Source organism: Oncorhynchus mykiss, chromosome 4, assembly GCF_057628025.1.
Source record: "Oncorhynchus mykiss isolate SJ-2025 chromosome 4, ASM5762802v1, whole genome shotgun sequence".
In the NCBI taxonomy this organism is placed as follows: domain Eukaryota; kingdom Metazoa; phylum Chordata; class Actinopteri; order Salmoniformes; family Salmonidae; genus Oncorhynchus; species Oncorhynchus mykiss.
The window spans coordinates 66,687,803-66,713,594 of record NC_143025.1 but is presented as its reverse complement, the minus strand read 5'-3'; the positions used below and the strand labels follow the sequence as shown (position 1 = coordinate 66,713,594).

The 25,792-nt window shown below is 44.5% G+C and overlaps 1 protein-coding gene across 2 annotated transcripts in view; it reads left to right on the top strand.

The window, feature by feature from the left end:
• Nucleotides 1-25,792, top strand: part of LOC110522211 (solute carrier family 35 member F1) — a 113,788-nt gene that overhangs the window by 42,212 nt on the left and 45,784 nt on the right. For both annotated transcript variants that reach the window (XM_021600417.3, XM_021600420.3), the window contains exon 2: nt 6,276-6,451. In XM_021600417.3, the coding sequence (XP_021456092.1) occupies nt 6,276-6,451 (176 nt within the window). The remainder of the gene's footprint in view (nt 1-6,275; nt 6,452-25,792) is intronic.

Below are 25,792 nucleotides of genomic sequence, written 5' to 3'. Positions count from 1 at the left end.
CATTTCGGAACGGGTTATCTGGTCGGGTGGGAAAGACACGGATCCATTTCGGAACGGGTTATCTGGTCGGGTGGGAAAGACACGGATCCATTTCGGAACGGGTTATCTGGTCGGGTGGGAAAGACACGGATCCATTTCGGAACGGGTTATCTGGTCGGGTGGGAAAGACACGGATCCATTTCGGAACGGGTTATCTGGTCGGGTGGGAAAGACACGGATCCATTTCGGAACGGGTTATCTGGTCGGGTGGGAAAGACACGGATCCATTTCGGAACGGGTTATCTGGTCGGGTGGGAAAGACACGGATCCATTTCGGAACGGGTTATCTGGTCGGGTGGGAAAGACACGGATCCATTTCGGAACGGGTCATCTGGTCGGGTGGGAAAGACACGGATCCATTTCGGAACGGGTTATCTGGTCGGGTGGGAAAGCCACGGATCCATTTCGGAACGGGTCATCTGGTCGGGTGGGAAATCCACGGATCCATTTCGGAATGGTCCGACTTTTTGGACCCGTGAAGACCTCTACAGTAAAGAAAAGTAACAGTCCTGATCTATACTTAAGCAATAAGGTCCAAGGGGGTGTGGTATATGGCCAATATACCACGGCTAAGGGCTGTGGAAGGCGGGTGCATAAGAAGGATCCTTATTGTTATTACAAACTGGTTACCAATGTAATTAAAGCAGTAAAAAAATACATGTTTTGTCACACGTGATATACCACGGCTGTCAGCCAATCAGCATTCAGGGCTCAAACCACCCAGTTTATAATGTAGATTAGAATAGGTACATTTGTGTACCTATTTAGGATACATCACCATGAAGAGAATGACATTGATATCCTTAATTATGCATTTCTATGATGAAATTCCGTTACCGCAGTTCTGCTAACGGGTGTAAATCCACTTCACTTTCTGTATTTCAATAACCAAATTAGATTTTTGTGTCATACCTGACATCCCATTCTTTCTGCAGACATCTTTGAATCTTAATTCGGAATAGATATTTAAGAGTTTGGGGAAAACGTGGTCACATAATTTTGGGGGATTTTACCGAAATTCTGTTACCAAACTTTGCATCTCCACCGTTCTTCCAATAAATGAATTTTTGCAAAATGTTCAGTGTAAATTGTTAAAAGTAATCTTTGTGCGTAGAGTTGAAATCAATGTTTGTTTTAATATTCAAGGACTTGCGATGCTCGTGGTTGTTTCTCAAGGATGATTTTGCTTCTGTCGGGAGTAGGGACTATGTTTGTAGAGAGGAATGTAAAAGGGGAACATGGGACTCCTAGAGAATATGTTGAGAGGGATATGGACTTGGTACATTGGTGCCTCTTTTCTATGAGGGAGAAAACTGAGTGATTTAAACCTAATTCATTTAGGTCTCGACTAAGGTAATACTACTTGGAGCAATAAGTAATTGGACAAAAATAAAAATACATCCATATTCAATCCTGACTCTGATTGCCTTAGAGGAAAGCAAATTGGTTTCCATCTAAATGCAAATGTCTACCTCTGTGTATTTGGCGCTATGAAACCATGCATAAATATGCATGTATGGAATATGCCATTTTCTGGCCATATCATAGCTAAGCTTTAGATATGAATTATGTTTGACTTCTGCCAGTAACTGTGTGTGTACCGTCATACTCTACAGTTTGTACTGCTCTATTTGTTCAGAGTGTAACTCTCAGTCCCGTGTAGGCCTACCTGTGTATTTGCAGATTTAAGCAAATATTAGTTTAATGACTTGAAATCCTGTCATCAGCAGCTGCTAATGGCCTAGCGGTGCAGTATGTTTAACACAGCAGTTTATGTACACATTATGACTCAGCTGAAAAAATGCAAGCTAACAAACATTACATCACCCTCCCAGATTCATCAATATGTCTGCTCCTCCTAGTAGAATCTAGATCTTGAAGAAGAGTTTGGGGCATCAATGTTTACTTTAGATTGACTGTAACTCTACTCTGTGCACTGTAGTAATTGTGCAGGAGAAGATTAAAATTAGAGTGTGTAAGAGAGGGGATTTGTATGCCGGAGGAGGTGATTTGTTTGTTGCAATTTATTGGTGTATAATGTAATATGGGTGGTGTGATTCTACTCATTACTCTGGGCTCCACACAGAGATGCTCACAGTCTACGGCTGTAATTAAACGTGTCTGGGAGAAAATGGGAAAATAAACTCTCTACAATAGGCTAGCTGCAGAGAGGGAGGGGGAGAGAGAGGCTTAGTGCAGTTAGATATCTCTGCTCCATCAGATAATGTTGTTATCGCAGAATTACCCATCAATGCCCCCTTCGCGGAAACCGTGAAGAGTTGAAAAACTAATTAAACATAAATTGATAGTAAACAAGATAAGGGAGTGGTGAGACTGAGTGTTGTGATGCTTTGTATTTCATCACAGAGATATATGAGCATGAAGTAATTGATGTTCTGGGTTTTTGGTCAAAATATGCATTATTTCTTAGGGCTATAGAACATATTTAATATACATGTTGTGTCATTAGCAGAGTAGTATAGTCTTTTTTTATTTAAAAAAAAAAAAACAATACAATAGGTAGCTGCGATGAGTTGGTTATACATTTGTATTGAGCATACATCTCCAAATACCGTTTCTCAATCTGGCAGATCGACGTAAAATCTAGGTTTGGCCAATGCCAGGAGAATGCTACCTGCCCCAATGCATAGTGCCAACTGTAACGTTTGGTGGAGGAGGAATAATGATCTTGGGCTGTTTTTCATTGTCTGGGCTAGGCCCCTTAGTTCCAGTGAAGGGAAATCTTAACGCTACAGCATACAATGACAATCTAGACGATTTTGTGCTTACAACTTTGTGGCAACAGTTTGGGGAAGGCTCTTTCCTGTTTCAGCATGACAATGTCCAAAGTGAGGTCCTCCATGCAGAAGTGGTTTGTTGAGATCGGTGTGGAAGAACTAGCCTGTAAAGAAACCTGACCTCAACCCCATCGAACACCTTTGGGATGAATTGGAACGTAGACTGCGAGCCAGGCTTAATCCCCCAACATCAGTGACCGACCTCACTAATGCTCTCGTGGCTGAATGGAAGCAAGTCCCCGCAGTAATGTTCCAACATCTAGTGGAAAGCCTTCCCAAAAGAGTGGAGGCTTTTATAGCAACAAAGGGGGGTCCAAATCCAAATGAATGCCCATGATTTTGGAATGAGATGTTCGATGAGCAGGTGTTCACATACTTTTGGTAATGTAGTGTATGTTCTGCCTCTTCTGGAGGATAAAATTTGAATTGTAGCCAACTATGTATAGTTTCATTTAAAAATCAAGATACTTTAAACAGGGTTCCATTGTCAATCCACTGGAAATGGATAGTTTTCATCTGTATGACATCATAGAGTCCCCTTTTAAACATTGGATGTGCCTCTCTTAGTAGCCTACTGGAAAACCAGTTTGGATTTAGATACAGTTCCGGTATAATAAAAGCTTTCAGAGAGAGGTTTAGTGCTTTTTATTTAGTTTTATAAATATAACTTAACTTATATAACTTATAACTATCTGTTTTTCCATTCCAGTGGTCCTGTGTAGCTCAGTTGAGTAGAGTGTGGATGTTGCAACGCCAGGGTTGTGGGTTCAATTCCCCAGTGGTGACCAGTATGTAAAACAAAATATGAAAATGTATGTACTCACTACTGTAAGTTGTCCTGGATAAGAGCAGCTGCTAAAATTCCCCCCAAAATGTTTTTTGCTCACATAACTTCTCCTGGAGTCGGTAGAGCCATGAATAGATATGCCAATTGCACACTACCTCAAAACTTGAGACATATGTGGCATTTTGTTGTGTGACAAAGCTGCACATTTTAGAGTGGCCTTTTATTGCCCCCAGCACAAGGTGCACCTGTGTAATGATCACGCTGTTTAATCAGCTTCTTGATATGCCACACCAGGTGGATGGCTTTTCTTGGCAAAGGAGAAATGCTCACTAATAGGGATGTCAACACATTTTTGAGAAACATTTTTAGAGAAATAAGCTTTTTCTGTGTATGGAACATTTCTGGTTTGTACTTTTGTTCAGTACAGTTGGGTTTTAATCCAGATAAACTGGAGAAATTATCCAGGTCTTCAATAAGAGCGTTCATGGTTGAAGATTGTGGACTTGAGAACTTCAATCGTCGGTTTACATTGATACCTTTATTTCTAACCCATTAATTTCTAACCCCTTAATTGTATTATTGGATTTGATTTCTGTAGCTAACAATTCAATGGCCATAACAAACACATATGGTGATAGAGGGCAGCCTTGTTTTACACCTCTTGACAATTCAAAATTCAGAGAAATAACCATTATTCATAATTTACATATAGGAGGAGTGTTACACATTACTTTTATCCATCTCATAAAAGATTCTCCAAGGTTGAAATAATCCAGGTACTTATAAATACATTTTAGCCATACTTTATCTTAGGCTTTCTCAAGATCTCATATAAAGATTATGCCTGCTTTCCCTGCATTCTCATAGTTTTCAATTATTTATAGTAATTGTCTAATGTTATCTTCAATGTATCTTCCTTTTAAGAATCCTTTCTGATTGTGATGAATAATATACGGTAAGATCTTTTTAATTATATGAGCAATACATTTTGCAAATATCTTTGGATCGTAAAATTGAATTTTCAGTATGAGGGAAATCAGCCCTTCTTTTTGTGTGTCAGACAGTTTACCATGTATATATGAATAATTAAAACATGCTAGTAGTGGATATTTCAATAAATAATCAAATGTTTGATATATTTATATTGGAATGCCATCAAGGCCAGGGCTTTTCCCAGTCTAAAAGGAGTGAATTACCAACTGTAGTTTGTCGTTTTTTATGCTGCAGATAGTTTAAGCTGATTTTTAAGGAAAATAATATCACAACAAGCAAGTATAGTCTTTCGATACTGTGTCAACACCACCTGTAGTGTATCTCATAAGAAGTACCTTGGAATATTCCCTAAAAGAAACACTCAGGTCAGGTCACTGTTGTGGCTATCTTATCCTTTATACTGTTTCGTCTCAGTTTGTTAATAACTTGTCTGTGCCACTGAAAGCTTTGCATACTAATTCCCTCCAGCTGAAAGATCAGTCCAGGCTCCAGGGCTAATATTGGATCTAATTGGTTTCCCCGAGCTCACCATGCATCTGTCTGGTTTACCTCTTCATGTCTGTGCTTGTGTCATATTATTGTGTACCTCGTTTCAAACACTGGCCTTTGACCTTTTCCTCTATAAGGACACACACACACACTTGCTATTATTTCCCAGGCATTACTAATTTGATTTTTGATGAACTGAGCGTAAATGGAACAAATAATAATCTCTTGACTTTCTCGAGTGTGTGCCTGTTTGTTGGTCCTTTACTACAGCTCTGTACTGAATATTCAGATATTTAAAGATATTGCGCTGTAGTCGCTCTGCATTTGGCTCTTCCAGCGTATGTGTGCCAATGCGTGTTCTCCCCTGTCACGGTGCCAGTGTAGAGGGAGCAGCGAATGGGGCTGATTTGGTATGTGCTCTCTCTGGGGGGGGGGGGGGGGGTTAGACTTGATTGACAGCTCTTTCTTCCAGCTTAGGCAGAACTGACAGCTCCCACGATTGTATTTTACTACAAATACTATCAAATAGAAAGATTCCACAAGTGGCCTGAGAGGTTGGGTGTGATCAGGCATGGGCCCCAAAAAAGTGCTCCATAGGGAATAGGGCATTTATTTAAAAAAGTAGAGCAGCATATGGGAATAAAGGAGGATGTCATTGGCCAGAAGAGGTGCACGTTATGGAGAATGGGGTGTCGTTTGAGACACATCCTCTGTACAACACCGTACAGTAAGCTCAGTGAGGAAGCTTAGTGTCCATAACCAGCTGTTGATGAATGAGAGGAGCCAAGGCCATGTGTCACAATGGCTGATGAAGGGTGTTTGTAAATCTTGTCCTAATATAAATCAGACTGGAAGCCCTTGATGTGCCTCACACTGCTAGAGAGACTTGAGTATAATGAGTTTAGAAGGTGACAACTCTGTGGGAGTCAGTGGGATGCAGAGATGGGTCTGTGGGTGATGGGGACACCTGTTGATCTGCTGTTGTAGCTAGGGACAGGAGTTTTACATGACCATGTGAGCTTATATTCTCTGGCCATGCAGTGCTGTGAATGTACTGTACTGTAGTACACTAGTTGTATTCCAACGCCCTTTCCGGCCAATGGTTTAGTATCTGTGCTGTAATACCAATGTGTCGTACCAATGTCTTCTTCTCTGTCTCTCCTCTCCAGGGAACTTCTAGTAACACTGGCTCTGGGCCAGGTCCTGTCTCTGCTCATCTGTGGCATCGGGCTGACCAGCAAGTACCTGGCTGATGATTACCACGCCAACACGCCCGTGTTCCAGAGCTTTCTCAACTACATCCTGCTGTTTCTGGTCTACACCACCACGCTCGCCGTCAGGCAAGGTATGACAATGGACACACATTCACTCACGCACGCACTCACACACACATGCAACTGGACACAACAGGCATCAGTTGGTTGCTCAGGTCACACCTGAGTGCAAATAGAGCCTATAACAGGATTAGTTTGAATCCTACTAGATGAATATTATATTGTGTACTCATCACTTTCTCAACAATAAGGGAACGGTAAAAGCCCCTGTCCTCAATAGCTACTGCATAATGTAATACATTTGCTATGCTTTATGGCACTGGAGCTGGAGATGAATGGGTCAGGACAGGACCTGTATAAACTAAAGACAGTTTACAGCTCGGATTGTGTACAAACCTCTTTGTTCTGAATGATATGTTTGAAGAGAGGAGCGCTTGTTCTCTACTGACCTTCTAGGTGACCTCTTGGAGTGCTCACAGGGAACATTTCAAAACAAGCAGCAGGTTTCTTTGTGAAAAACTATCACTGTGTGTGTTGTGTAAGAGTGTATGGTGTGTGTGTGTGTGTGTGTGTGGAGCACACTGAAAGGCCATCTGAGTGGAACATCTACGGGGGGTGTCAGTGCTAACTTACTCTCAGCATCGCATGTTGTGCCTGAGTGGCCATTGTCACAATATTTATCTTAACAACTGTAGATTGTAGATTCCAAGAACAGTGAGCTGATTTGGTTTTAGACAACAGATGGCACAGAGGAAGAGGCTTCCTATGGAGAAGTTAAACATACTCGAGTTGAATTAACTATTGTAGCACTGAAGTAAAGGTCTGCACGGGACTGATTTATTCATCCCTCTCCCACAGCTTTTCATACCGCACCCACCCACACCTGCTGGCTTTCTGTCCGACTCCCACTAGCTACCGCAAGAACTGGACCCAAACCCAACCCCCAAATGCTATTTTAGGCATATGTGACGCAGCTCACTTTTTTCTAAATTTGAATACATTTTTATTTATTAAAATCGAACCTTTATTTAACTAGGCAAGTCAGTTAAGAACAAATTTGTATTTACAATGATGGCCTGCTCTGGCCAAACCCAGATGACGCTGGGCCAATTGTGCACCGCCCTATGTGACTCCCAGTCATGGCCTGTAGTGACACCTCTTGCACTGAGAGGCAGTGCCTTAGACCGCTGCGCCACTCGGGAGTACTCAAATTAAGTACCTTACTTTGAATGTTTTCGATTTAAATTGCCAAAAACAAACAAAAATAACTTCTTACTCATTTCTCAAGCAATACTTTTGCTAGGAATGTCTAGGAGTGGTCTGAGTGGGTAGGGGGAATTTACAATGACGGCCTACTTGTAAAGCCCCCCCCCCCCCGGCCCTCCCTTAACTCGGACGACGCTGTGCCAATTGTAAATCAGTGTAAATCAGGCCTTCATGGTCAAAATCATGCAAAGAACCCACTACTAAAGGACATCAATAAGAAGAAGACTTGCTTGGGGCAAGAAACACGAGCAACGGACATTAGACTGGTGGATATCTGTCCATTGGTCTGATGGAAATTTTAGATTTTTGGTTCCAACCACCTAGGTGAACGGATTATCTCCGCATGTGTGGTTTCCACCGTGAAGCATGGAGAAGGAGGTGTGATGGTGTGGGGGTGCTTTTTTGGTGATCAGTGATTTATTTAGAAATCAAGGCACACTTAACCAGCATGGCAACCACAGCCTTCTGCAGAAATACGCCATCCAAACAGGTTTGAGCTTAGTGGGACTATCATTTGTTTTCAACAGGACAATGACCCAACAAACCTCCAGGCTATGTAAGGGCTATTTGACCAAGAAGGAGAGTTATGGAGTGCTACATGAGATGACCTGGCCTCCACAATCACCCGACCTCAACCAATTGAGATGGTTTGGGATGAGTTGGACCGCAGAATTAAGGAAAAGTATTTAACAAGTACTCAGCATATGTGGGAACTCCTTTAAGATGGTTTTAAATCTGGTTGAAGCTGGTTGAGAGAATGCAAAGAGTGTGCAAAGCTGTCATCAAGGCAAAGGGAGCTATTTTGAAGAATATAAAATATATTATTTAACACTTTTTTGGTTACCACATGACTCCATATGTGTAATTTCATAGTTTTGATGCCGTGATTATTATTCTAGTAAAAAATAAAGAAAATAGTAAAAAATAAAGAAAAACCCTTGAATGAGTAGGTGTGTCCAATTTTTTACTGGTACTGCATATACAGTTGAAGTCGGAAGTTTACATACACTTAGGTTGGAGTCATTAAAACTCATTTTTCAACCACTCCACAAATTTCTTGTCAACAAACTATAGTTTTGGCAAGTCGGTTAGGACATCTACTTTGTGCATGACACAAGTTATTTTTCCAACAAATGTTTACAGACATTATTTCACTTATAACTCACTGCATCACAATTCCAGTGGGTCAGAAGTTTACATACACTAAGTTGACTGTGCCTTTAAACAGCTTGGAAAATTTCAGAAGATGATGTCATGGCTTTAGAAGCTTCTGATAGGCTAATTTACATCATTTGAGTCAATTGGCGGTGTACCTGTGGACGTATTTCAAGGCCTACCTTCAAACTCTGTGCCTTTTTGCTTGACATCATGGGAAAATCAAAAGAATTGTAGACCTCCACAAGTCTGGTTCATCCTTGGGAGTAATTTCCAAACTCCTGAAGGTACCACGTTCATCTGTACAAACAATAGTACGCAAGTATAAACACCATGGGACCACGGAGCCGTCATACCGCTCAGGAAGGAGACGCGTTCTGTCTCATAAAGTTGAATGTTCTTTGGTGCGAAAAGTGCAAATCAAACACAGAACAACAGCAAAGGACCTTGTGAAGATGCTGGAGGAAACGGGTACAAAAGTATCTATATCCACAGTAAAACGAGTCCTAAATCGACATAACCTGAAAGGCCGCTCAGCAGGAAAGAGGCCACTGCTCCAAAACCGGCATAAAAAACGCCAGACTACGGTTTGCAACTGCACATGGGGACAAAGATCGTACTTTTTGGAGAAATGACCTCTGGTCTGATGAAACAAAAATATACCTTTTTGGCCATAATGACCATTGTTATGTTTGGAGGGAAAAGGGGGACGCTTGTAAGCCGAAGAACATCATCCCAACCGTAAAGCACGGGGTGGCAGCATCATGTTGTGGGGGTGCCTTTCTGCAGGAGGGACTGGTGCACTTCACAAAATAGATGGCATCATGAGGTAGGAAAATTATGTGGATATATTGAAGCAACATCTCAAGACATCAGTCAGGAAGTTAAAGCTTGGTCGCAAATGGGTCTTCCAAGTGGACAATGACCCCAAGCATACTTCCAAAGATGTGGCAAAATGACTTAAGGACAACCAAGTCAAGGTATTGGAGTGGCCATCACAAAGCCCTGACCCCAATCATATAGAACATTTATGGGCAGAACTGAAAAAGCTTGTGCGAGCAAGGAGGCCTATAAACCTGGCTCAGTTACACCAGCTCTGTCAGGAGGAATGGGCCAAAATTCACCCAACTTATTGTGGGAAGCTTGTGGAAGGCTACCCGAAACGTTTGACCCAAGTTAAACAATTTAAAGGCAATGCTACCAAATACTAATTGAGTGTATGTAAACTTCTGACTCACTGGGAATGTGATGAAAGAAATAAAAGCTGAAATAAATCATTCTCTCTATTATTATTCTGACAATTCACATTCTTAAAATAAAGTGGTGATCCTAACTGGTGGTGATCCTAACTGGTGATGATCCTAACTTTTTTACTAGGATTAATTGTCAGGAAACTGAATTTAAAACTGAGGAAACTGAATTTAAATGTATTTGGCTAAGGTGTATGTAAACTTCCGACTTCAACTGTACCTTGGGCAGCAGCTTCTAAGGTGCAGGGATGAGTAACCGGGTGGTAGCCGGCTGGTGACAGTGTAGTTGAAAATCCAAACATAATTGAGTTTGAGACGTGTGCGGCCACGCAGTCATGGGTGAACAGGAAGTACAGGAGGAGGATGAGTACGCACCCTTGTGGGGCCCTTGTGTTAAGGATCAGCGTAGTGGAGGTGTTGTTGCCTACCTTCACCAGCTGTGGGCGGCCCTTCAGGAAGTTCAGGACCCAGTTGCACAGGGCGGGGTTTAGACCCAGGGCCTCGAGTTTAATGACGAGCTTGTAGGGTACTATGATGTTGAAGGCTGAGTTGTAGTCAATAAACAGAATTCTTACATAGGTATTCCTCTTACACAGATGGGATAGAGCAGTGTGATTGCAAATGCGTCATGTGTGGATTAATTGAGTCGGTAAGCAAATTGCAGTGTGTCGGCGTGTTGGAATAAGTGAATGCAATGGGGTAATTTAGTTCAGTTACCTTTGCTTTCTTGTGAACAGGAAAAATGGTGGACATCTTGAAGCAAGTGGGGACAACAGACTATGGGATATGGAGAAATTGAAGCTGTTTTGCAGATGCTCTGAGGACGCAGCCAGGGATGCCGTCTGGTTAACATATATCATTTCTTACTCACGTCAGCCACGGAGAACGAACAGTCCATGGGAACGGTGGTGGCCCGGCATCAGCGGCACTGTTTCCCTTGCAGTGGGTGAAGAAGGTGTTTAGCTTGTCCGGGGAAAGACGTCCGTGTCCGTGGCTGGTTTTACATTTATAATCTGTGATTGTCTGGAGTCCTTGCCACATATGTCTTGTGTCTGAGCCGTTGAATTGCTACTCCACTTTGTCTCTGTACTGATGTTTTGCCTGTTTGATTTACCTGAAGGAGGGTATAACTGGACTGGTTGTACTCAACCATATTCCCAGTCACCTTGTCATGGTTAAGTGAGGTGGTTCAGTTCTGCACGAATGCTGACATCTATTCACGGTTTTCGGTTTGGATAGGTTTTAATGGTCATAGTGGGAACAACATCCCCTATACACTTGAACTCAGTCACCGTGTCAGTGTATACACTTCCCGATGAACTCAGTCACCATGTTAGTGCATACATCAATGTTATTCTCAGTGGCAACTTGGAACATATCTCAGTCCTGGTGATCAAAACAATCTTGATTCATGGATTCCGATTGGACAGACCAGCGTTGAACAGCAATTACAACGGTACTTCCTGTTTGACTTTCTGTCTATTGGAAGGGAGGAGCAGGATGGAGGTGTGATCTGATTTGCAGAAGGGAGGGTGGAAGGGACAGTAGCAGTGGTCGAGAGTGTTGATCGAGAGTTGATCGAGAATGCAACGTGTTGCTAAAACTTTGGTAGCGTTTTCCTCAGATTTGCTTTATTAAAGTCCCCAGCCACACTCAATGCGGCCTCAGGATATGTGGGTTCAAGTTTGCACAAAGTCCAGTGTAGTTCCTTGAGAGAGGTTTGTGGTATCGACTTGAGGGGGAATATACACGGCTGTGACGATGACCGAAGAGAGTTCTCTCGGGAGGAAATGCAGTCTGCATTTGATTGTGAGGTATTCTAGGTCGGGTGAACAAAACGACATGAGTTTCTGTACGTTACCACAATCACATCATGAGTAGTTAATCATAAAACATGTACCTTTCTTTTTCTCAGAGAGATCTTTATTCCTGTCTGCGGGATGTACTGAGAAGCCAGCTAGCTGTATGGACTGGGACAGTATATCCTGAGAGAGCCATGATTCTGTGAAACAGAGTATGTTAGGTCCTCACCCTGAGCTTGTCTATTTTATTGTCCAGGGATTAAACATTAGCGAGTAATTTACTCAGAAATGGTGGGTGGTATGCACGGACTAAAAGTCCACTCTCTATACCTCTTCTCCGCTGGTGGCGTCTTGGGGCAGTCTCTGGGATAAATGTAAATGCATTGGGGGGTACAAACAAAGGATCCAGTTAAGGAAAGTTGTTTTTCTCGTCGAAATGCTGGTGAGTTACCACCGCTCTAATATCTAAAAGTAAAGGACAAAGGATGCAAAGGACTTTCTGACCTATGAGAAATAGAACAACAAAAAAAGAAATACTGCAAAGTTGCTTAGGAGCCATGAACAGGGCGACCATGTCTGTTGGCTACATCTTGCCATGATCTTGCATGCCCAACTAGGAGAGGAGAGGTAGGCTACTTACCTTGAAACAGCAAATTCTGAGAGAGTGTGAATAATGTGACAAAGACCTGCTTTTAATACAATAGGCAGGCTCACGCATACAAAGCATAAAGACGACCGTTTCCAAATAATTTGTGGGAGAACCAAAATATTATAATCCCAAAGTTCATCTCCGAACCGCAGCATGAAAAATTCAGGACGCGCCACAATGATCTCTGTCGGGACCCGTTGCCCTTTTTGTCCTCGTTGCAGTTTCATGCTGTGTAGGAAGTTTTCTTCTTATCCCATGAACATTACTTTGATGTAAAAGGCATCAGCTTTAGTGTTAAAGTTGTCATCATTAGCCTCGGTTTTCTGTTGACGTTTTTGATTCAGAGTGACATGGATGTTGACATGGATGTTGAGGTAGAGGTGCATGGAGGGTGAGATATGAGTATCAATGCTGCACGGGAAAACCTGCCACAAGCAGGTAGTGAAACCTTTTCCAGGCCTCACCTCAGCTCACTCACACACTATCTTTCTATACACCTTCTCTCCTAGGCTTCCTTGTTTGGATTTTAACTCACACGTCCTAGAATAGAGCAAACATGTAAGCGTCTCAGAGAGAGACAAATTTAGCTATGCTATCTAATAGTAGAGCTGAATTAGCAGTAGCATCACATAAACTCAGCACTCACTGTCAACTGTGTTTATTTTCAGCAAACTTAACATGTGTGAATATTTATATGAACATAACAAGATTCAACAACTGAGACATAAACGGAACAAGTTCCACAGACATGTGACTAACAGAAATGGAATAATGTGTCCCTGAACAAAGGGGGGGGGGGGGGGGGGTAAAAATCAAAAGTAACCGTCAGTATCATGGTGTGGCCACCAGCTGCATTAAGTACTGCATAGCATCTCCTTCTCATGGACTGCACCAGATTTGCCAGTTCTTGCTGTGGGATGTTACCCCACTCTTCCACCAAGGCATCTGCAAGTTCCCAGACATTTCTGGGGGGAATGGCCCTAGTCCTCACACTCCGATCCAACAGGTCCCAGACGTGCTCAATGGGATTGAGATACCAGCTCTTTGCTGGCCATGGAAGAACACTGACATTCCTGTCTTGCAGGAAATCACGCACAGAACGAGCAGTATGGCTGTTGGCATTGTCATGCTGGAGGGTCATGTCAGGATGAGTCTGCAGGAAGGGTACCACATGAGGGAGGAGGATGTCTTCTCTGTAACACACAGCGTTGAGATTGCCTGCAATGACAACAAGCTCAGTCCGATGATGCTGTGACACACCGCCCCAGACCATAACGGACCCTCCACCTCCAAATCGATCCCGCTCCAGAGTACAGACCTGGGTGTAACGCTCATTCCTTCGACGATGAACGCGACTCGTCAGTGAAGAGTACTTTTTGCCAGTCCTGTCTGGTCCAGCGACGGTGGGTTTGTGCCCATAGGCGACGTTGTTGCCGGTGATGTCTGGTGAGGACCTGCCTTACAACAGGTCTACAAACCCTCAGTCCAGCCTCTCTCAGCCTATTGCAGACAGTCTGAGCACTGATGGAGGGATTGTGCGTTCCTGGTGTAACTCGGGCAGTTGTTGTTGCCATCCTGTACTTGTCCCGCAGGTGTGATGTTCGGATGTACTGATCCTGTGCAGGTGTTGTTACACGTGGTCTGCCACTGCGAGGACGATCAGCTGTCCGTCCTGTCTTCCTGTAGCGCTGTCTTAGGCGTCTCACAGTATGGACATTGCAATTTATTTCCCTGGCCACATCTCATGCCTCCTTGCAGTCCTCATGCCTCCTTGCAGCATGCCTAAGGCACGTTCACGCAGATGAGCAGGGACCCTGGGTATCCTTCTTTTGGTGTTTTTCAGAGTCAGTAGAAGGCCTCTTTAGTGTCATAGGTTTTCATAACTGTGACCTTAATTGCCTACCATCTGTAAGCTGTTAGTGTCTTAACGACCGTTTCACAGGTGCATGTTCATTAATTGTTTATGGTTCATTGAACAAGCAAGGTGAAACAGTGTTTAAACCCTTTACAATGAAGATCTGTGAAGTTATTTGGATTTTTACAAATTTTCTTTGAAAGACACAACCTTCTCTCTGTGTTGGCTTCAATCACTCCTATTCTGTTCATGCAGGTCTGTTACAGCCAGAATCACTGAAGGCTGAATATTCTGTGGAATGCTAGCTTGGCCCTTTGAAGGATCTGCTCTGTCTCTGGTGATTTGGTCTTGAAAAAAGCAGATGCAATGCACTGGAACAATACAGGTGTCATAAAAAGATGTATAGGAATGGTAGCTGTTGTTCAACCAAATGTGAATTATTATTATTATATTTTTTAGGTCGTAGATCAGCTTTAATATTGCAGATAGATTGTGGCTTCTATCAATGTAAGTTGATATCAAGAAAATAGACAGAGGCTGAGTTTTCTCTTTGCGTGACCCGCATACATGTACATGTATTATATACTAAACAAAAATATGAACGCAATATGTAAAGTGTTGGTCCCATGTGTCATGAGCTGATTAAACACCTTGTGCTGGGGGCAATAAAAGGCCACTCTAAAATGTACTGTTTTGTCACACAACACAATGCCATGTCTGAAGTTTTGACGGAGCGTGTAACTGGTATGCTGACTGCAGGAATGTCTACCAGAGCTGAAGCCAGAGATGTTGATTTCTCTACCATAAGCCGCCTCCAACGTCGTTTTATAGAATTTGGCAGTACGTCCAACCGGCCTTCACAACCGCAGACCACATGTAACCATGCCAGCCCAGGACCTCCACATCAGGCTTCTTCACCTGCGGGATTGTCTGAGACCAGCCACCTGGACAATTGATGAAAATTAAGATTATTTCTGTCTGTAATAAAGCCCTTTTGTGAGGAAAAAATCATTCTGATTGGCTGGGCCTGGCTCCTATGCCCTACTAGGCCCACCTATGGCTGCGCCCCTGCCCAGTCATGGGAAATCAATAGATTAGGGCCCAATTAATTTATTTCAATTGACTGATTTCCTTATATGAACTGAAACCCAGTAGAATCGTTGAAATTGTTAATTGTTGCGTTTATACTTTTGTTCAGTATAGTATATTAATACTTGATCCCAAGTATACCTGAGTCAGGATTGGCTATGTTCAGGGGTTAGAGTAGAGCATGACCCATGTTTTTGATTTGACAAAAACTGTCATCCTCTCAAATTAGAATGTAGGCTGTTAACAGACAAGCAATCTCATTATTTCCAAGCAAGCTGTTCTCTGTTAGACAGTGTGGCTTCTTGTCCAAGAGGCTCCTGGCCAAATTGGTCCCATTCTGTGTCGTGTAAGGCAGGGCCTAGCTGTAGCTGAGAGCTGCGGTAAGCATGACCATGCACAGAATGAATAGTGATAATTGAGTGCCTCACTGGAAGGAACTACAACAGGAGCAGCTGCCTGCCCCGACTCTGCAGCCAACAGCCCAACAGTTCTGTTGTCCCATTCACTTGTAGCTAAAGTTGAAACAGTAACAGATAAACAGCTATGAATAAATTCATAACCAACTATACACTGAGTGTACAAAACATTAAGAACACCTTCCTGGGGGCCTAAGGTACTACATTGCGGCCCGGGTGCCTGCAGGCTGGCTTCGGTTGTCAGTTGAACAGTGTTTCCCCCGACACATTGGTACAGCTGGCTTCTGTGTTAAGCGGGCGAGGGTTAAGGACACATGACTCGACCTTCGCCTCTCCCGAGCCCATTGGGGAGTTGCAGCGATGAGACAAGATCGAAAAAGAACACCTTCCTAATATTGAGTTGTATCCAAGTTGGCTGGATGTCCTTTGGGTGGTGGACCATTCTTGATACACACGGGAAACTGTTGAGTGTGAAAACCCAGCGTTGCAGCGTTGCAGTTCTTAACACAAACCGGTGCGCCTGGCACCTACTACCATACCCCGTTCAAAGGCACTTACATCTTTTGTCTTGTCCATTCAACCTCTGAATGGTACACATATACAATCCATGTCTCAATTGTCTCTCCATGTCTCAATTGTGTCAAGGCTTAAAAAAAGTGGATTTATCAAGACATTTTTGCAAATTTGTGATTTAAAAAAACTGAAATATCACATTTACATAAGTATTCAGACCCTTTACCCAGTACTTTGTTGAAGCACTTTTGGTAGCGATTACAGCCTTGCGTCTTCTTGGGTATGACGCTACAAGCTTGGCACACTTGTATTTGGGGAGCTCTTCTCTGCAGATCCTCTCAAGCTCTGTCAGGTTGGATGGGAGCGTCGCTGCACAGCTATTTTCAGATCTCTCCAGAGATGTTCGATCGGGTTCAAGTCCGGGCTCTAGCTGGGCCACTCAACAACAATGGAAACAGGATGCACCTGAGCTCAATTTCGAGTCTCATAGCAAAAGTGTCTGAATACTTATGTAAATAAGATATTTCTGTTTTTTGTTTTTAATACATTTGCAGAAATGTCTAAAAACCTGTTTTCGCTTTGTCATTATGGGGTATTGTGTGTAGATTGCTGTAGGTCCATTTTCGAATAAGGCCGTAACGTAACAAAATGTGGAATAATTCAAGGGGTTTGAATACTTTCCGAAGGCACTTTATGTCATGGAAAACGTTCATAATGTTTTTTACACTAAGTATATTTTTTGATCAAACCACCCGTTTATTCTGAGCTACTGTCACGATCGTCCGACGAGATGGATCGGAAGACCAAAATGCGGCGTGGTAAGTGTCCATGGTAAATCTTTAATCAAGAAAGTACTGACACTGCATACAAAACAATAAACAAATGACGACCGTGAAGCTACAAATTAGACCTGTGCTGACACAAGCCACTAACATACAGAATCACCCACCACAACAGGACCAAGCGGCGTGGTAACGGGCAACGGCAAAAGCATCAGCAGGAGAAGCAACAGCGGCGCAAAGAGGAATGGACTTGGGACGATGTATTGGACGGCAAGGGTTGCTACACATGGGAGGAGATCCTGGCGGGAGAGGATCGCCTTCCATGGGAACAGGTGGAAGCAGCGAGGAGAGCAGAGGCAGCCAGAGAGAGGAGCCGGCGATATGAGGGAACACGGTTGGCAAGGAAGCCCGGGAGTCAGCCCCAAAAATGTATTGGGGGGGGGGCTAACAGGGAGTATTGCTACGTCAGGTAGGAGACCTGCGCAAACTCCCTGTGCTTACCGGGGGGCTAGAGAGACCGGGCAGGCACCGTGTTATGCTATGGTGCGCACGGTGTCTCCAGTGCGGGTGCATAGCCCGGTGCGGTACATTCCAGCTCCGCGTATCGGCCGGGCTAGAGTGAGCGTCGAGCCAAGTGCCATGAAACCGGCTCTACGCATCTGGTCCCCAGTGCGTCTCCGCCAGTCAGCCGGGGGCCGCCAGTGCCGCCAGTCAGCCAGGGGCCGCCAGTCAGCCAGGGGCCGCCAGTGGCGCCAGTCAGCCAGGGGCCGCCAGTCAGCCAGGGGCCGCCAGTGCCGCCAGTCAGCCAGGGGCCGCCAGTCAGCCAGACTCTTCCAGATCTGCCAGTCAACCAAACTCTTCCAGATCTGCCAGTCAACCAGACTCTTCCAGATCTGCCAGTCAGCCAGGAGCCGCCGCCCCTCTGTCCAGAGCTTCCGCCACTCTGTCCTGAGCTGCCGCCCCTCTGTCCCGAGCTGCCGCCCCTCTGTCCCGAGCTGCCGCCCCTCTGCAGCCCCTCTGTCCCGAGCTGCAGCCCCTCTGTCCCGAGCAGCAGCCCCTCTGTCCCGAGCAGCAGCCCCTCTGTCCCGAGCAGCCGCCCCGCTGTCCCGAGCAGCCGCCCCGCTGTCCCGAGCAGCCGCCCCTCTGTCCCGAGCAGCCGTCCCACCTCTGTCCCGAGCAGCCGTCCCACCTCTGTCCCGAGCAGCCGTCCCACCTCTGTCCCGAGCAGCCGTCCCACCTCTGTCCCGAGCAGCCGTCCCACCTCTGTCCCGAGCAGCCGTCCCACCTCTGTCCCGAGCAGCTGTCCCACCTCTGTCCCGAGCAGCTGTCCCACCTCTGTCCCGAGCTGCCCCACCTCTGTCCCGAGCTGCCCCACCTCTGTCCCGAGCTGCCCCACCTCTGTCCCGAGCTGCCCCACCTCTGTCCCGAGCTGCCCCACCTCTGTCCCGAGCTGCCCCTCTGTCCAGTGGGGTCATTGAGAAGGGTGGCCATGGTGAGAAAGCCACGGAGGCGGACAATAAGGCGGACTAAGACAATGGTGAAGTGGGGTCCGCGTCCCGCGCCAGAGCCGCCACCGCGGACAGACGCCCACCCAGACCCTCCCCTATAGGTCAAGGTTTTGCGGCCGGAGTCCGCACCTTTGGGGGGGGGGGGGGGGTACTGTCACGTTCTGACCTTTATTTCCTTTTGTTTTGTCATTATTTAGTATGGTCAGGGCGTGAGTTGGGGTGGGCAGTCTATGTTTGTTTTTCTATGATTTGGGTATTTTTATGTTTCGGCCTAGTATGGTTCTCAATCAGAGGCAGGTGTCATTAGTTGTCTCTGATTGAGAATCATACTTAGGTAGCCTGGGTTTCACTGTGTGTTTTATGGTGATTGTTCCTGTCTCTGTGTTTGCACCAGATAGGACTGTTTTGAGTTTTCACATTTCTTGTTTTGGTTAGTTTGTTCATGTGAAGTGATTGATTAAAACATGAATCAAAACAACCACGCTGCGCTTTGGTCCGCCTCTCCGTCAATGGAAGAAATCCCTTACAGCTACACTGAAAACTAAAACATCGACAACAAACATATAGCCTACCCAACAGTGCTTAAGGATCCAATGAAGCTGTTTTTATCTCAATATCAAATCATTTATGGTTAACAATTATTTTGTATTTATTTGATTTATTTAACCTTTATAATAACTAGGCAAGTCAGTTATGAACACATTTTTATTTACAATGATGGCTTACTCCAGCCAAACCCGGACGACGCTAGGCCAATAGTGCACCACCCTATGCGACTCCCAGTCATGGCCAGATGTGATACAGCCTGGATTCAAACCAGGGACTGTAGTGACACCTCTTGCACTGAGAGGCAGTGCATTAGACTGCTGCGCCACTCGGGAACAATCAAATTAAGTACCTGACTTTGAATGTTTTCAATTAAAATTGCCAAAGACAAACAAAAATAACGTCTTACTAATTTCTCAAGCAAGACTTTTGCTAGGAATGTCTGGGAGTGGTCTGAGTGGGTAGGGGGAAACTGATGTCACCAGGCAGGCCAAAACTCCATCCCAACAAAACAGGTAGAAATTTCAGGCCGTCTTTTCAAACAACTCTTATACTAAAAGGGCATTATCATAATTTTCACAATTTCACAGTATTATTCCAACCTCATAGTGTTAAAAGACAGGAAATCCCGTTTTTGAATACACTGGGCCTTTAAAGTGCAACCACATATTTACTTTGACCTTAAAGTGCTTTCACCACACCGTCCCACGGTGAATTCACTATCCACTAGTCCACAGATTTCCTCCTAGCCTTTGGCTCTGACCACCACTTACTGTAAGTGTAAGCAGCAGCACCTCTACTCTGTTATTCCAGACTGAAATGAATTGGGGCTCAGTTCCTCTCCCTCCTTCTCCTTCCTCTCTGCTCCCCATAGGGCTTCCTGACCCGCTCGTCCTCACTCAAATTCGATTTATACTGTAGCCCAGAATTGGGGTCACAGGAGGAGGAGAACAGGAGAGGGCTGAGCTGGCACTCCCCCAAGGTCTCTTCCTCTCTCTCTCTCTCTCTCTCTCTCTCTCTCTCTCTCTCTCTCTCTCTCTCTCTCTCTCTTTATCCCCTCCCCCCACTCTCTCTCTTCCTCTCTCTCTCTCTCTCTCTCTTCCTCTCTCTCTCTCGCTCTCTCTCGCTCTCTCTTCCTCTCTCTCTCTCTCTTCCTCTCTCTCTCTCTCTCTCTTCCTCTCTCTCTCTCTCTCTTCATCTCTCTCTCTCTCTCTCTCTCTCTCTCTCTTTATCCCCTCCCCCCACTCTCTCTCTTTCCTCTCTCTCTCTCTCTTCCTCTCTCTCTCTCTCGCTCTCTCTCTCTTGCTCTCTCTCTCTTTATGCCCTCCCCCCACTCTCTTTCCTCTCTCTCTCTCTCTTTCCTCTCTCTCTCTCTCTCTCTCTCTCTCTTCCTCTCTCTCTCTCTCTCTCTTCCTCTCTCTCTCTCTCTCTTCCTCTCTCTCTCTCTCTCTCTCTCTCTCTCTTCCTCTCTCTCTCTCTTCCTCTCTCTCTCTCTCGCTCTCTCTCTCTTTATCCCCTCCCCCCACTCTCTCTCTTTCCTCTCTCTCTCAGAAGTGCATGACTTATCACAGGAAGTGAGTCGAGGTGATTATTCACATTAATACGCTTAGATGATTATTAATTACATTGGGTTCATGCTGATGGCTGATAACAAGGTTTTTCTCAGGCTGCACCATCAGTGGTGGCTGCCTTTCCCTATTAAACCACATTCATATTACAGCAATTACCCAGCACTGAGCCCCACTAATATTAAATACATAGAGACAGAGCCTATTTTTATGTGCCAAAGAATACGTTTAGCATTTTTATTAACTCAAGGAGCTGACGACGATCTAGATGAGAAGTTTTTGAACTGTCATCCAATGTCAAATTGATTTTAAAATGAGATGTTTTATTGTTGTAGAGATATGTTTTGTGCTCACTGTCAATGAAACCAGAACAGGTCTTGGTGTGGCACAGTAGGTGACAGAATGATCTAATATCTGAGGGACCCATCCTTCCACTGCCTCCATGGGTGCTAATGTGACTCATACAGCATACAGACACCCGAAACAGCAAATGCCACCTTGTATCAGAATCTCTCATTTGCCACCACAGGGACCAACATGCCTGGCAGGCCCTCTCTTCTCTGACACAATAATGGCGCCCAAGCTTATGGTCCAGCAGGCTCAGCCATTGTTTTTCAGGATTAACAGATTAAGGGGAATGGCTGCCAGCATTCTTCTTTACCAATCTGTCAGAGCGGGGGTGGAGACTGGCTTTTGCCAGGTGGAGCCCTGTCCAAGAGAAATGACTGAACAGCCATAAATAACGGTTCAAATCACTGAACAGCTCAGAACAGTTGCAGGGCGGAGAACCTGTGGGTGAGTTTAGGTTGGGGGGGTTGTGCTGAAACACTTTCTATTTTTGTTGCACTAACAGTCGCGTCCATCTGTGCTTAACTGGTGCTCAGAAAAAAAATGCCAGGAAACCATAAGGATCCTCTCAATTCATAATCAAATCAAATCAAATGTATTTATATAGCCCTTCGTACATCAGCTGATATCTCAAAGTGCTGTACAGAAACCCAGCCTAAAACCCCAAACAGCAAGCAATGCAGGTGTAGAAGCACGGTGGCTAGGAAAAACTCCCTAGAAAGGCCCAAACCTAGGAAGAAACCTAGAGAGGAACCAGGCTATGTGGGGTGGCCAGTCCTCTTCTGGCTGTGTCGGGTGGAGATTATAACAGAACATGGCCAAGATGTTCAAATGTTCATAAATGACCAGCATGGTCGAATAATAATAAGGCAGAACAGTTGAAACTGGAGCAGCAGCACGGTCAGGTGGACTGGGGAAAGCAAGGAGTCATCATGTCAGGTAGTCCTGGGGCATGGTCCTAGGGCTCAGGTCAGTTGAAACTGGAGCAGCAGCACGGCCAGGTGGACTGGGGACAGCAAGGAGTCATCATGTCAGGTAGTCCTCGGGCATGGTCCTAGGGCTTAGGTCCTCCAAGAGAGAGAAAGAAAGAGAGAGGGAGAGAATTAGAGAACGCACACTTAGATTCACACAGGACACCGAATAGGACAGGAGAAGTACTCCAGATATAACAAACTGACCCTAGCCCCCCGACACATAAACAACTGCAGCATAAATACTGGAGGCTGAGACAGGAGGGGTCAGGAGACACTGTGGCCCCATCCGAGGACACCCCCGGACAGGGCCAAACAAGAAGGATATAACCCCACCCACTTTGCCAAAGCTCAGCCCCCACACCACTAGAGGGATATCTTCAACCACCAACTTACCATCCTGAGACAAGGCTGAGTATAGCCCACAAAGATCTCCGCCATGGCACAACCCAAGGGGGGCGCCAACCCAGACAGGATGACCACATCAGTGAATCAACCCACTCAGGTGACGCACCCCTTCCAGGGACGGCATGAGAGAGCCCCAGTAAGCCAGTGACTCAGCCCCTGTAATAGGGTTAGAGGCAGAGAATCCCAGTGGAAAGAGGGGAACCGGCCAGGCAGAGACAGCAAGGGCGGTTCGTTGCTCCAGAGCCTTTCCGTTCACCTTCCCACTCCTGGGCCAGACTACAATCAATCATATGACCCACTGAAGAGATGAGTCTTCAGTAAAGACTTAAAGGTTGAGACCGAGTTTGCGTCTCTGACATGGGTAGGCAGACCGTTCCATAAAAATGGAGCTCTATAAGAGAAAGCCCTGCCTCCAGCTGTTTGCTTAGAAATTCTAGGGACAATTAGGAGGCCTGCATCTTGTGACCGTAGCGTGCGTGTAGGTATGTACGGCAGGACCAAATCAGAGAGATACAGTGCCTTGCGAAAGTATTCGGCCCCCTTGAACTTTGCGACCTTTTGCCACATTTCAGGCTTCAAACATAAAGATATAAAACTGTATTTTTTTGTGAAGAATCAACAACAAGTGGGACACAATCATGAAGTGGAACAACATTTATTGGATATTTCAAACTTTTTTAACAAATCAAAAACTGAAGAATTGGGCGTGCAAAATTATTCAGCCCCTTTACTTTCAGTGCAGCAAACTCTCTCCAGAAGTTCAGTGAGGATCTCTGAATGATCCAATGTTGACCTAAATGACTAATGATGATAAATGCAATCAACCTGTGTGTAATCAAGTCTCCGTATTAATGCACCTGCACTGTGATAGTCTCAGAGGTCCGTTAAAAGCGCAGAGAGCATCATGAAGAACAAGGAACACACCAGGCAGGTCCGAGATACTGTTGTGAAGAAGTTTAAAGCCGGATTTGGATACAAAAAGATTTCCCAAGCTTTAAACATCCCAAGGAACACTGTGCAAGCGATAATATTGAAATGGAAGGAGTATCAGACCACTGCACATCTACCAAGACCTGGCCGTCCCTCTAAACTTTCAGCTCATACAAGGAGAAGACTGATCAGAGATGCAGCCAAGAGGCCCATGATCACTCTGGATGAACTGCAGAGATCTACAGCTGAGGTGGGAGACTCTGTCCATAGGACAACAATCGTAAATTGCACAAATCTGGCCTTTATGGAAGAGTGGCAAGAAGAAAGCCATTTCTTAAAGATATCCATCAAAAGTGTCGTTTAAAGTTTGCCACAAGCCACCTGGGAGACACACCAAACATGTGGAAGAAGGTTCTCTGGTCAGATGAAACCAAAATTGAACTTTTTGTTATGTTTGGCGTAAAAGAACACACCATCCCCACTGTCAAACATGGTGGTGGCAGCATCATGGTTTGGGCCTGCTTTTCTTCAGCAGGGACAGGGAAGATGGTTAAAATTGATGGGAAGATGGATGGAGCCAAATACAGGACCATTCTGGAAGAAAACCTGATGGAGTCTGCAAAAGACCTGAGACTGGGACGGAGATTTGTCTTCCAACAAGACAATGATCCAAAACATAAAGCAAAATCTACAATGGAATGGTTCAAAAATAAACATATCCAGGTGTTAGAATGGCCAAGTCAAAGTCCAGACCTGAATCCAATCGAGAATCTGTGGAAAGAACTGAAAACTGCTGTTCACAAATGCTCTCCATCCAACCTCACTGAGCTCGAGCTGTTTTGCTAGGAGGAATGGGAAAAAATGTCAGTCTCTCGAAGTGCAAAACTGATAGAGACATACCCCAAGCGACTTACAGCTGTAATCGCAGCAAAAGGTGGCGCTACAAAGTATTAACTTAAGGGGGCTGAATAATTTTGCACGCCCAATTTTTCAGTTTTTGATTTGTTAAAAAAGTTTGAAATATCCAATAAATGTCGTTCCACTTCATGATTGTGTCCCACTTGTTGTTGATTCTTCACAAAAAAATACAGTTTTATATCTTTATGTTTGAAGCCTGAAATGTGGCAAAAGGTCGCAAAGTTCAAGGGGGCCGAATACTTTCGCAAGGCACTGTAGGTAGGAGCAAGCCCATGTAATGCTTTGTAGGTTAGCAGTAAAACCTTGAAATCAGCCCTTGCTTTGACAGGAAGCCAGTGTAGGGAGGCTAGCACTGGAGTAATATGATCAAATTTTTTGGTTGTAGTCAGGATTCTAGCAGCCGTATTTAGCACTAACTGAAGTTTATTCAGTAGCCGGAAAGTAGAGCATTGCAGTAGTCTAACCTAGAAGTGACAAAAGCATGGATTAATTTTTCTCCATCATTTTTGGACAGAAAGTTTCTGATTTTTGCAATGTTACGTAGATGGTAAAAGCTGTCCTTGAAATGGTCTTGATATGTTCTTCAAAAGAGAGATCAGGGTCCAGAGTAATGCCGAGGTCCTTCACAGTTTTATTTGAGACGTCTGTACAACCTTTAAGATTAATTGTCAGATTCAACAGAAGATCTCTTTGTTTCTTGGGACCTAGAACAAGCATCTCTGTTTTGTCCGAGTTTAAAAGTAGAAAGTTTGCAGCCATCCACTTCCTTATGTCTGAAACACATGCTTCTAGCAAGGGCAATTTTTGGGGCTTCACCATGTTTCATTGAAATGTACAGCTGTGTGTCATCCGCATAGCAGTGAAAGTTAACATTATGTTTTCGAATAACATCCCCAAGAGGTCAAATATATAGTGAAAACAATAGTGGTCCTTAAACGGAACCTTGAGGAACACTGAAATTTACAGTTGATTTGTCAGAGGACAAACCATTCACAGAGACAAACTGATATCTTTCCGACAGATAAGATCTAAACCAGGCCAGAACTATTCCGTGTAGACAAGATAATTGCAGGTTATATAACCAAGAATATACAGTTGTAGTTGGAAGTTTACATACACTTTAGCCAAATACATTTAAACTCAGTTTTTCACCATTCCTGACATTTAATCCTAGTAAAAACTCCCTGTCTTAGGTGGGTTAGGATGACCACTTTATTTTAAGAATGTGATATGTCAGAATAATAGTAGAGATAATGATTTATTTCAGCTTTTATTTCTTTCATCACATTCCCAGTAGGTCAGAAGTTTACAAACACTCAATTAGTATTTGGTAGCATTGCCTTTAAATAGTTTAACTTGGGTAGCCTTCCACAAGCTTCCCACAATAAATTGGGTGATCTTTGGCCCATTCCTCCTGACAGAGCTGGTGTAACTGAGT